Source organism: Mytilus galloprovincialis, chromosome 3, assembly GCF_965363235.1.
Source record: "Mytilus galloprovincialis chromosome 3, xbMytGall1.hap1.1, whole genome shotgun sequence".
NCBI lineage: Eukaryota > Metazoa > Mollusca > Bivalvia > Mytilida > Mytilidae > Mytilus > Mytilus galloprovincialis.
In genome coordinates this window covers 89,696,594-89,710,422 of record NC_134840.1, presented here as the reverse complement: position 1 = coordinate 89,710,422, position 13,829 = coordinate 89,696,594, and the positions used below count along the sequence as shown (strand labels likewise).

General features: G+C 32.1%; 1 protein-coding gene across 2 annotated transcripts in view; it reads left to right on the top strand.

Moving 5' to 3' along the window:
- Positions 1 to 13,829, top strand: part of LOC143069316 (protein TALPID3-like) — a 183,191-nt gene that overhangs the window by 24,474 nt on the left and 144,888 nt on the right. For both annotated transcript variants that reach the window (XM_076243883.1, XM_076243884.1), the window contains exons 6-7: positions 5,751 to 5,939; positions 13,156 to 13,486. In XM_076243883.1, the coding sequence (XP_076099998.1) occupies positions 5,751 to 5,939; positions 13,156 to 13,486 (520 nt within the window). The remainder of the gene's footprint in view (positions 1 to 5,750; positions 5,940 to 13,155; positions 13,487 to 13,829) is intronic.

The window sequence follows — 13,829 nt, the reverse complement described above, 5'->3', positions numbered from 1 at the left end:
TCTCTGGAGCTCATCCTCAAAGGCGCTTATACGTCAGGAAACTTACATGTATGTATACTAATAATGATTGTTTCAAGAACAACGATGTATGGACGAACTATTCTAAATTCGTCAATATCAGTTATGCATGACTAAGATATAAGTTTTATTACAACTACTGTATTATTTGGATTAATGACGGCTATCATGTTCAACATTGCACAAATATTATCATAGAATTTTTAAAAAAAATCCTCAAAAAAAATAATGCCTTAGCTTAGATAATTGGTATTCTTTTCATAAAAAGTTCGTGTAAATGATTGTCAAATGAATTTAATTATGTAAGAATAAAATGTTAAAAAGAAACTAAAAAACATCATGCATTTTGTATGTTGTATTTTTTTTTTCAATTAAAAACTTTAAAATTGCTATAGTTTTATTAGTATTTGAACACAGCCAGATTTGAATACAAGTTTAAAAAAATCCGGTAAAGTCAATGATATCAAACAGATTTGCAATGGTATATCAAATTGGGTAATATTGCATTTAGTTTTTATTAAAGATTAAAACTACTATTTTTTACTTCATTTACGCCAATTGCCGCTAAGAAAGTAATCAAAATTTTTTTACTTCATTTACGCCAATTGCCGCTAAGAAAGTAATCAAAAATTATTTCCTTGTATTTTTATGCACTTTCGGAATTACGAATCTGAATTTTATTTTCAAATAATTTACACAATTTAATTATTGTATCTTTATTCTCATCGTGTATTAAATCTTAGTGTATTAAAATCGTGACAGCATACTCTTTCTACTAATCCTTTCTGTTTATCCTTTCCAAATAACAACATGTATACCTGTGTTCGCTTGAACTCACACCTGCGGCTAAATAGCTACAAGGTAAACAAATTGACCTCAAGCCGAGAAATATACAGTGACCTTTACAAAATAATATACACACTCTGCTCACACTTTAGGTGCATTGAAATGATTATCAAGACAATAACGGTAAATAGAACTGAAATATTTTCAGTTCAATATCAGTAAAAATGTTCAATAAATATTTTATGAAAAAAATCTCAACAATAATTAATGAAATTTATTCGAAAACATTTACTAGAGATAATTTAATAGGAATTACTTTAATTCATCATTACAAAACGGTATATGCATATTCATTTTCGTTCATGCTTATATTGTGGTTAATGACTACGACCATCCGTCAGCTGTGCGCTTTTAATTACGTATATTGTCGATAAGATATAAGAGTTAAACAGATTTTATTTTTTTCCCAGAATTCAATAAATCGGGCTAATACGTCACGACCCACTCGAGAATACAACCAAAAAAGTTACAAATACTTGATTTTCTCCGTTATTAGAAGGAATATAAATTTAAAACTTTGCAAATGTGTTTTTTATGTTAAGATGAACATAATTAGATGATAAGTAAAAAATCGCGGAATTTCCCTTTAACATACATTGTTGGGTATGTTCAGATATACCTCCCTAACACTATTTGTAAATTGTGTATAAAGGAATGTCAGGTTTTGGACTAATTGCAAAAAAAGGGGGGTGGTAGTAGTTTTCAATTTTTTTTTCTCCAAATTTCTCTAATTCCAAGTGAAGAAGAAATCTTAAATTTCACAATATTGCGCAATAGATTTGTAAGATCTTGACATTTGTTTTGTGTCAGAAACTCATATTATGTCCAAAAATTTTTTCCGACCAACCAACCTGACTTTTTCATGTGGAAAATCCGTAAACCAACAAATTAAAAAACCCTGGCCTAACCTGATACATGGTATGTAGAGTATACCACATGCGTGTAATTATTAACCTCTTTGAGGTTGCACTTTGTAAAAACAGCTGTTTCACAAACCACACCACTTTTGGGGAGATGTTTAATATTTATAGGTATTTTATTTAGTTTACAAACTGGTTCCCAGCTGTGATCACTATGTTTCATCTCGTAGAGACATATCTTTGGAATGTTACCAGTAAATTTACACATTGAAATCTGTAAAAGACATAAAGTTTAGATAGGGGTACAGAATTTAAGTAAAAGTTTTATCTCGCAGAATTCCAGTGCATGTAAAAATTTTGAAAATATGCCACACAGCCCTATGGTTTGACCTTTGAAAAAAAGTAGCGCATATGAGCTTTCCATTCAAGGATTAAATCATATAGTTTTTATCAAAACTTCATAGTAAAAGTGGTAGTTTGAGTCCTAAAAGGAGTACCATGGGAAATTGCATTGTCTTTATTTACAAAAATGCAACCTGTAGTTTTTATACGGCAGTTTACAGGACCTATTATGATATATAGTTGACCGTCTGTCCGTCATCAACATGTTGGACATTAAATCAAAACGCTTAAACCCATATGCACGAAACTTTGGTGAATTGTTTATATCTGTTGATGTGAGCTCCCTTTCACATTTTTTTTTATAAATTTTGGATTTACTGTTTTTATACGACCGCAAAAATTTTAATTTTTCGTCGTATATTGCTATCACGTTGGCGTCGTCGTCGTCCTGCGTCGTTGTCTTGCGTCGTCCGAATACTTTTAGTTTTCGCACTCTAACTTAAGTAAAAGTGAATAGAAATCTATGAAATTTTAACACAAGGTTTATAACCACAAAAGGAAGGTTGGGATTGATTTTGGGAGTTTTGGTCCCAAAATTTTAGGAATTAGGGGCCAAAAAGGGCCCAAATAAGCATTTTCTTGGTCTTCGCACTATAACTTTAGTTAAAGTAAATAGAAATCTATGAAATTTTGACACAAGGTTTATGACCACAAAAGGAAGGTTGGGATTGATTTTTGGAGTTTTAGTTCAAACAGTTTAGGAATTAGGGGCCAAAAAAGGGCCCAAATAAGCATTATTCTTGGTTTTCGCACAATAACTTTAGTATAAGTAAATAGAAATCTTTGAAATTTAAACACAAGGTTTATGACCATAAAAGGAAGGTTGGGTTTGATTTTGGGAGTTTTGGTCCCAACAGGTTTTTAGAAAATAAGGGGCCCAAAGGGTCCAAAATTGAACTTTGTGTGATTTCATCAAAAATTGAATAATTGGGGTTCTTTGATATGCTGGATCTAGCTGTGTATGTAGATTCTTAATTTTTGGTCCCGTTTTCCAATTGGTCTACATTAAGGTCCAAAGGGGGGTCCAAAATTAATTTTAGTTTGATTTTAACAAAAATTGAATCCTTGGGGTTCTTTGATATGCTGAATCTAAAAATGTACTTAGATTTTTTATTATTGGCCCAGTTTTCAAGTTGGTCCAAATCGGGGTCCAAAATTAAACTTTGTTTGATTTCATCAAAAATTGAATAATTGGGGTTCTTTGATATGCCAAATCTAACTGTGTATGTAGATTCTTAATTTTTAGTCCCGTTTTCAAATTGGTCTACAATAAATACCAAAGGGTCCAAAATTAAACTAAGTTTGATTTTAATAAAAATTGAATTCTTTGGCTTTTTTGATATGCTGAATTTAATCATGAACTTAGATTTTTGATTATGGGCCCAGTTTTCAAGTTGGTTCAAATCAGGATCCAAAATTATTATATTAAGTATTGTGCAATAGCAAGAAATTTTCAATTGCACAGTATTCAGCAATAGCAAGAAATCTTCAATTGCACAGTATTGTGCAATAGCAAGAAATTTTCAATTGCACAGTATTGCGCAATAGCAAGAAATCTTCAATTGCACAGTATTGTGCAATAGCAAATATTTTGAATTGCACAGTATTGCGCAATAGCAAGAAATATCTAATTGCACAATATTGTGCAATAGCAAGAAATTTTCAATTGATTGAAGTTATATTTCTTTGTCCAGAATAGTAGTTGAATCAACTTAAATCATTGTTTTATACAATACACAATGTATATTCACTATTACTACCAACTGATAAATTAAAACAATCTTTACCATTCAGTGATAACAAGCACTTTTTGTTACATTTTAATATTTTATGATGTATTTAAATGAGTAGTTATTGTTGCAACCTCCATTAGAAATTTGAATTGAGATCAGTTTTGAAAAAAGGGAAAGGGGGATGTGAAAAAAAAATGGTGGGGGGGGGGGGGGGGGGGAGGGTTACATTTTTCTTATTTCAGATTTCATAAATAAAAAGAAAATTTCTTCAAACATTTTTTTGAGAGGATTAATATTCAACAGCATAGTGATTGCTCAAAGACAAAAAAAATTATTTTAAGTTCATTAGACCACATTCATTCTGTGTCCAAAACCTATGCTGTGTCAACTATTTAATCACAATCCAAATTTAGAGCTGAATCCAGCTTGAATGTTGTGTCCATACTTGCCCCAACCGTTCAGGGTTCAACCTCTGCGGTCGTATAAAGCTGCGCCCTGCGGAGCATCTGGTTGAGTTTTGGAGTTGTATTCATTAAAAAAGGAGGAATTTACCAGTTTTCGGACAATAACTAAAAAAAATGTCACCAACTTGCAAAAAACTTTGGTGTATTGTTTAATTCTATAGACATAAGCTCCCTTTTGATTTTTAGCTCACCTGGCCAAGATGGCCACCATGGCTAAAAATAGAACATATGGGTAAAATGCAGTTTTTGGCTTATAACTCAAAAAACCAAAGCATTCAGAGCAAATCTGACAAAGGGTCAAATTGTTTATCAGGTCAAATTCTATCTGTCCTGAAATTTTCAGATGAATTGGGCAACCAGTTGTTGGGTTGCTGCCCCTGAATTGGTAATTTTAAGGAAATTTTGCTGTTTTTAGCTCACCTGGCCTGTCGTTTCCAAGCTTGAATATTGTGTCCATTTTTGCTCCAACTGTTCAGGGTTGGACCTCTGCAGGTGTATCCAGCTGCGCTCAGCAAAGCAGTTTATTAAAACATGTTTCATTAATATGTTATCAACATTTTTGTCCAGCCTGCGACTTTTGTTGCGGAAAGCTCAACATAGGGATATTGATCTGGCGGCTACGGCAGCAGCTACAGCATTAGACAATTTCTTAAAAGCTTTATATTTAGAAGGTGGAAGACCTGGATGCTTCATACTTTGTATAAAGATGCTACAAAGTTTCTATCAGTCACATGTCCAATGTCCTTGACCTCCTTTTCATTGTTCAGTGACAACTTGAAAAAAAGTTAAGATTTTTTGTAATGTTAAATTCTCTCTATAATATAGGATAAATACATTTGGTGTGTACATACCTTACAAGGTCCTCATGCCTGTCAAACAGTTTTCACTTGACCTCAACCTCATTTCTTTAGAGCCACTAGTTTTTATACTGTATGCAATTGGTCTACTATATTTGGTTTATTGAATATAATTGTAAGGTGTACATGTCTAGCTGGCAGGTGTCATCTGATGTTGACCTCATTTTCATGGTTCAGAGGTCAAAGTTAAGTTTTTTGATAATTGGTCTTTTTTTTCTAATACTATATGCAATAAGTCAACCATACTTAGTGTATGGAAATATTTTATGATCTAGATGTCAGTCGTGCAGGTTTTATTTGACATTGACCTAATTTTCACAGTTCATTGCTCAGTGTTAAGTTTTTTGTGTGTTTTGGTCTGTTTTTCTTAAACTATAAGTAGTAGGTCAACCATATTTGTTTGGTTGAAAGAATTTTTAGCTGTACATGTCTGCCTGACATATTTCATCTGACCTTGACCTAATTAACATAGTTCATTGGTCAATGTTTAGAAGACAATGTTTAATATTTATTGCCATGTAAGATGAATAGAATTGTAATTATTAATATATTGTATTGGTATATAAACAGGCACAGCAAGAACTTGAAAATAGAATGAAAGATATGTTAGCAAAAATTTCTGAAATACAGAATGGTAAGACAGTAAATACAAGTGTAGAAGATGACAGAGTGAAAGAACTTGAGAGGCAAGTGACATCACTAACAGAACAAAGAATTCAACATTTAGAAAAATTACAAGAACATCAAGCTGAATTACAGGTATATTTAGCAATTGTCTACTCAGGGTCCGTACTGAAATTGTACAAATTTAATATGAATTTATTTTGTGCCTTTGTTAAGTTCTTGAAATTTATTTTGCAAAAGCAAGTCGTAGCATCATAGATATCAGCAGCATTTGGCAGCGTCAACATTTAGGTTCAGACTGTAGTTAAAGTTTATTGGACATCAATAACTTTGTCAAACAAACATGGAATTTTATGAAATTGGGACAGGAGCAGAAGCATCTTTTTGACCAAAATACAGTATCCATGGCAAAAGTTTGAAAATAATCATGTTCAACAGTTTAATACCAGGGTATCTATCCATTGGCAACCATGGTCTTCATTTCACCTTGCTAGTTATTTCTACCTATCCAGCAAACTGCTTTAGATAGTGTATCAAAAAGTTTGGGACTTGATCTACACCCAAACACTAATCTCTTAAAGGGAAACTTTGCAAAAAAATCAAAAATTGATATTATGTTTATTCAGTATAAAAATGCTCAAATTCATAGTTATTAAAGTTTTATTCCGCTAGATAAACGATCACCATCGATTTTAAATTTAGAGTATCAATTCTCTGCGTTCGGCCATTTTGTCTTCTTTCCCGATTAATAACAACGATATGTCTATAAACCACAAGGAACAAAACTACAGTAACCGATGTAGTCGTAATTGCGTGTCGATATCTTGTCAATCGTACGGTTGTTTTATCCGACTAACTAACTTGATACGGAAAATATTCTTATTTTTTTAAATTACCATGGTCTGTTGTTTTTAAACTGTTGATATTGGAATTAGGTAAAAAGTCAAAGTTGAAATCATAAATTAGTGTTCCATGAAAATTGTTTTCGAAAATCTAATTTGTTCATAATTCTTTAAAGTAATAAACTTTTTTCAAATAAATTCTGATCTTCCCTCATCTGATCACCAGCATGGCTAAAGGTATTACTTCCAAAGGTATTGTGAGGGGTGTGAGGTGACACGTCCAGGTATTCAAGCGATTTCCTGTCGGGCTTGCAAGTTCATGCATCGTTTCACCTCTGCAGGTATTGATCAGTGTACACGGCGGATAACTTATAACTTTCCATTTTGAACAATGAGATGTATAATATACAACTCTATCTTACTTGTCATTACTAAACTCATACGCTTCTTTATAAATAACATTTCTGGTGTAAAGAATATTATTCATAAAAATATAAATAATACCCAAAAAATAAGATTTGATGAAATTAAAATCTATTTAAATATTTTTTCCAAGGGTGAATTTGGGAAAATGTAATATATACTCATTCATGTCAATAGTGAAGGACAGATTGGAACATACCAGAAATATTGATTTAAAAAAATGTACGCACTTGTCGACGATTCGTTTATACGACTGGGTAGGGTAGAAAGTTACGGAACTATAGCGCAATTTAAAATATATACATGTATACATTGAACATAAGAAAAAAAACACATATTTTGAATAAATTGGGGTAAAAGTTTTGTAAATAGACTAGTCCACGTATGCCAACTGCAGTATGTAATCATCGAATGTCGATAGACTATTGTATACCAGAAGAAGAACAAGAAGAAGAGAACCAATTTGATTTAAATACAGGTCGATGTATAATTTGCTTTGGTTCATCGAAGTTGTGGACATAGTAAAATCACAGATTTATATTTCAATAAGATTGTTCTCGAACAAAGGAAGGAATTCGTCATCACAATTGTTATATATGCCACTGGACGAACACTAATTATCCCCAAGGGATGTGAATATTTTGCTGGGAAACTATTGAGTATCAAAGTTTCAAATTAATTTCGGGATTTATTTTCCTTCTTGGTATTCAAGGGAAATATGACATTAAATTGGTTCTGTCTTTTTTTTAAACATCGTTAAAAAGATGTGTGTCTAAGGTGGACGCCACAAGAACCCTGTAATACTAGTACGAGAGTATAGCATGTAAACATTCCTTCTCAATAATATGGTTGTATTGGAAATCTTTTCATACAGATTGACAACTCATGGTCCGATATGCATGTAATATTTGCCACATGACGCCCATAGTTCTTTCTACCATCATCATCTTATTCTTTGATATTGCTGTAAACATCGATGGTTACACCCAAACAAAATGGGAGTAATGTACCTTCAGAGCTTCTCTGTGGTATACACTTGTGAAAATTAATATATAGACGAAATTTCTGTATTGAAATGAATCTACATCTTCAAATAACGATTTTGAGTAATCACCTTACAAACCAATATAAACGTATGGCAAGGTATAACCATGAAGGAATTTAGTTTTTGTCAGACGCAAGAACTCATCACTATCATAAACGTATACGTATATATGCATGCAGTTTCAAATATCAAGAACAAGCGGTCGATGTCGACTGTCCGTTTTCTAACTGTTCAGAGTTAGACATGTCACTTGTTCATTCTTGGAAGCCTTCATATTCCCCGTCCAACGATGGGAACTCTTTCTGGTTGTGTTGACTATAAATGCTTGTATGGTAATTCTGTCGTTTATCTGTACAAGTGGTTGCATTTCCTCTCCTTTCCCAACAAACAAACTAACGAAACGCTACTAGTCTGCTTTCTCTAGAGCTCATCCTCAATGGCGCTTATACGTCAGGAAACTTACATGTATACTAATAATGATTGTTTCAAGAACAACGATGTATGGACGAACTATTCTAAATTCGTCAATATCAGTTATGCATGACTAAAATATAAGTTTTATTACAACTACTGTATTACTTATTTGGATTAATGACGGCTATCATGTTCAACATTGCACAAATATTATCATAGAATTTAAAAAAAAAATGTACTAAAATCCTCAAAAAAAATAATGCCTTAGCTTAGATCATTGGTATTCTTTTCACAAAAAGTTTGTGTAAATGATTGTCAAATGAATTTAATTATGTAAGAATGAAATGTTAAAAAGAAACTAAAAAAAATCATGCATGTTGTATGTTGTATTTTTTTTCAATTAAAAACTTTAAAATTTCGATAGTTTTATGAGCATTAAACACAGCCAGATTTGAATACAAGTTAAGAAATTCCGGTAAAGTCAATGATATCAAACAGATGTGCAATGGTATATCAAATTGGGAAAAATTGCATTTAGTTTTTATTAAAGATTAAAACTACTATTTTTTACTTCATATTTGAATCTTTACGCCTATTGCCGCTAAGAAAGTAATCCAAAATTGTTTCCTTTTATTTTTATACACTTTCGGAATTATGAATCTGAATTTTATTTTCAATTAATTTACACAATTTAATTATTGTATCTTTATTCTCATCGTGTATTGAATCTTAGTGTATTAAATACAGCATACTCTTTCTAATCCTTTCTGTTTATCCTTTCCAAATAACAACATTCATACCTGTGTACGCTTGAACTCACACCTGCGGCTAAATAGCTACAAGGTAAACGAATTGACCTCAAGCCGAGAAATATACAGTGACCTTTACAAAATAATATACACACTCTGCTCACACATTAGTTGCATTGAAATGATTATCAAAACAATAACGGTAAATAGAACTGAAATATTTTCAGTTCAATATCAGTAAAAATGTTCAATAAATATTTTATGAAAAAAATCTCAACAATAATTAATGAAATTTATTCGAAAACATTTACTAGAGATAATTCAATCAATACAAAACGGTATATGCATATTCATTTTCGTTCATTCTTATATTGTGGTTAATAACTACGACCATTCGTCAGCTGTGCGCTTTTAATTACGTATATTGTCGATAAGCTATAAGAGTTAAACAGATTTTATTTTCCCCCAGAATTCAACAAATCGGGCTAAAACGTCACGACCCACTCGAGAATTCAACCAAAAAAGTTACAAATACTTGATTTTCTCCGTTATTAGAAGGAATATAAATTTAAAACTTTGCAAATGTGTTTTTTATGTTAAGATGAACATAATTAGATAATAAGTAAAAAATCGCGGAATTTCCCTTTAAAAAATAAAACTTTTTGTTCTACTGTATACTGCCATAATTCTGATTTAAGTGGGATGATTTTGAAATGGATTGCAAAGATATCTGTTTTAAGAATCAAAATTTTTCTACCTTATTCAGGGATGATTCCAGATGTTTCCAAATAGGTACCTTGAACATCAAATTAGGAATTTTTAACCCAATTGGGAATTTTTTATGCCTAAAAACTATATTAAGTTTCACCTGTACACTGATGTAAGAAGGGAAGCTGACACATGAATATCATTGCACATGATGTACTATCATCTCAACTATGGTAACCTAGACCTACATTGTAGGCTATTACGAAAATATATTTATCAGCTAACATAAACCACTGAAAAAATCATCCATTGACCAACAGGTCATCTTTATCAATTTAACTTGCATTTGATTCAAATGGATTTCAAATTGAACTGGCCAAATGTCAAATTCAGAAAAGCAATTACAAAAGTTTATATACTTAATTGATTAGATACTTATGTGAATTTAGCTTGCTGTTTAATATGTAGAAATTTGCCATAGTTTTACTTAAAGAGGTGTCAGCCTAAGAAATAGGAAATCAAAGCAAAGAACCATTGTATCTCAATTTTATTTGGATCATCTTAATGACTTTTGAAACAGTTCCATAATGATGGCATCTTATTCCATGAATGGTCTATCATCCACATTATTTTCAAATATGCTCAAACTGTTGTCTTTTGAGGAAATAGAGCAAAATATAAGATAATTACTTTTACAAAACAAGTTTTCATCATATATAACTGGCTTTGCTGGGCTATCTGCTTTCATGAGATAGGCAACCATTAAAATTTATTCATCAATGTCATATCAAAATTTGAATTTGCTCTCTGCGGAGGTCTGCTTTGACACCCATTTTGACAAAAGGCATATTTTTTATCAACCTCTAGGTGGATCTGCTTTTACGAGATCAAATACTCCCAAAACATTTTAATCAATTGAAGCCTGCTCAAAAATTGTTTACAACATGTTGACATGATTAAATCGTTGTTAAGAAAATGTGTAGACAGCATTCCTATCTGGATTTTAAAATGCTACATTGTAGTTGCCTAAATCAGTTTCGGAAACCTTTCCTGAAATATTGATTTTTAATTTATTTTCCTGAATAGGCCCGCCCGAATTTATATTTACATAAAATTTTTTGGGACCACAGGCCAGTTTGAGGGTCCCTGAGCAGCCCTAAACTATATAATGGATTGATTTCTCCTCTGTTTGTGGGGCCCATTCTTTGAGGCCCTATGAACTGGTTTTTTGTCTGCTGACAGTTGATTTTTGAATGGTCCCCTTTACCAACAAAGTGGCACTCATCATAGATCCCCTTTATCCATTGAAAATGTCACAAATTTCTCTACCTTAATGAAAAACTCTCAACTTTCCATACATATCCTATAGCTAGTAATCAATATTTCTTTTTCTTGAGGTCCTTTGAGTGAGCAGTGTTCCTGTCACTAAATAAAAGGGTGCCCCGCCCTCAGTGCCCTTACCCCTGCTCTTCTCCCTTCAAAGCAAAAAATGCACCCCTCTGCCTTTTCAAAAGATACATTTACCAAATGTTATGCCTATCGCCAATTCCTGTAAAATTGTTACCTGTTTGTGTAAATATAGATTCTACCACTGCATCGAGTGTGATATGATATTTATCCACTCAAAACAGTTAAATTTTCAAATTTAAAATGCAAGGCTGAGCGTTTTAAATATTTAAAATGTAACTGTTGAGAGTGGATAAATATTGTATAACACTAGATTTGATGGTGGAATTTGTTTCTCTAATGATTTTCAAACAATACGCAGGCAAACTTATTCCTCCTTTGCGACTGATCTGCAAAAAGATGTGTTCTTTCTATGTGAAGTCATCAGACATGGTCGCCTTTTTTCATGCCGTCACAATAGGAAATTCAAAGGAAAACAAGAAAATTTGATGCCATAATCGAATTTTAAGCAATGTAGAACTGAGATAAAACGAACCACAGGTTGATTAAATTTTTGTATACAATGGGTGCAGAAAGGGATAAATTGATGAAGAATTAGAGAACACTAATCAAATGAGTGAACATAACCCTGCTGTATGAAAGTTACTGCCACATACATTACAAGTGTTAGGCATACCGGTATTATATTTGTGAAAATATTGCAAATTATATTGTTTCTTAACTTATCTCTTTAGACAAAAGATAAAGCAAAAACATTTGTATCTCACTAGAAAACACCTGTGACATTGTGGATCTGTCACTTAATAACACCTTAGTTTTAGCATGTATTGTTAGTATTCCTATCGTCATCTGATAAAGTTGTGCTGGTGATAAGATGCATAGTTGTCTCTGCTATTAGAATCTTTCTGTGTGAACCCGTCTTGAAAATTCATGTGAAAAAGATTGAATTTAGTATTATTAATCCCTGTATAATAATGAAATTGGTTATTTGAGTATTATATATGCCACAAGCAGAATCTCAACTGAGCATGCATGAAAGTGTATAAAACATCCATGTATGTCGGTCTCTGAATTGTGAATTTTTTTCACAAATTTGCATTTTCTGTTGAAAAAAGATTGTTTCATAGACAAATTTTGGAAGTACATAACACTTCATTTGCATGTCATATCTCAAATATTTCCAACTTTGTTTCAGAGGAGTTGCAGCTCACTTAATTCTTGTTTCTTCCTTTAGTAGTATAGATGATGGAACAGGGTAAAAGATGATAAGGGCATAAACAAAATGTATAAACTCCAATTTAATACATTAAATCCCAATATCATTTTCACAACAAGCAATCCAGTTCAATGTGTTGGTTGTAGTATTAAGCAAGGTAACTTATCATATTGCATTAACATGGTTTCATCCTGAATATGCATATTAATTTGGAGCTGGACATTAAACAGCCATGCATCATCATCATCAAGCAATAATCAGAAAGTGTAAGCAGAAAAATGGATCAGTCATATAAAGATCTCCAAAAATAATCCATTAGTGGACTCCTATAAATTACAACATCATACCAATGTTAGCATGTTTAGTTTTTAACATTTTAGTGAATAGATAGAAACTGTAGAAAATAGCAAATCGTTAATATCATCAAAAAGATATATACACATTCATAAAATAAAACTGAAGTTATTTCTGGGTGAGTGATACAGTCTCTTGTTTTATAAAACTGAAACAAAAATGTAAGCGAGAACTTTTCTTACTTTGATTTCAGGCAAAGTTATTGATGATGACCAAAAGTGTACCTAATAGAGGAGGATCACCTCCAGAGACACCTTTGCACACACCTGTCATATACAGACAACAAGGCATCTCAAGTTTTAAGCCAAAAAAAGATTCTGGCAAGAGTTCAAGTAGACCAAAGAGTACCAGCCCAGCTAGACGACCAAAAACAACAAGCCTATCAAGATCAAATCTCAGCAAAGGGATGACAGATGATCCATGTGAATCACCCTTTGACACACCAAACCCCAGAAGTAAAGCCCCAAAGCCAGTAGCATTTAACACATCAAGAATAAAGACACAGGATAAAAACAACAACACAAGTAAGACATTTAAAATAATCATGTAATGAATTCATTCTATAGATTATTGACTGAAAGGAAGACATAGGAGAAAAAGTCATACCAAATTACTGTCTATCTTTAAAGTCATATGAAACGAGTGACTGGTGAAAAATAATGTTTATCCAATTCTTGAACCAATGAATGTATATATCATAAACTTAGTCTTCTGTGCAAGAATTTATCATTTTTTTTGCAAGCATATCTTATAATCGTCAATTTTTTTTTCTCTCTGTCTGTTATTGTGTGAAAAGATGGCAGCTAATTATTTGTTGTATTTTGAATCTGTAGTTTACCGATTGTCACCTTATGGTAAACAATCAAC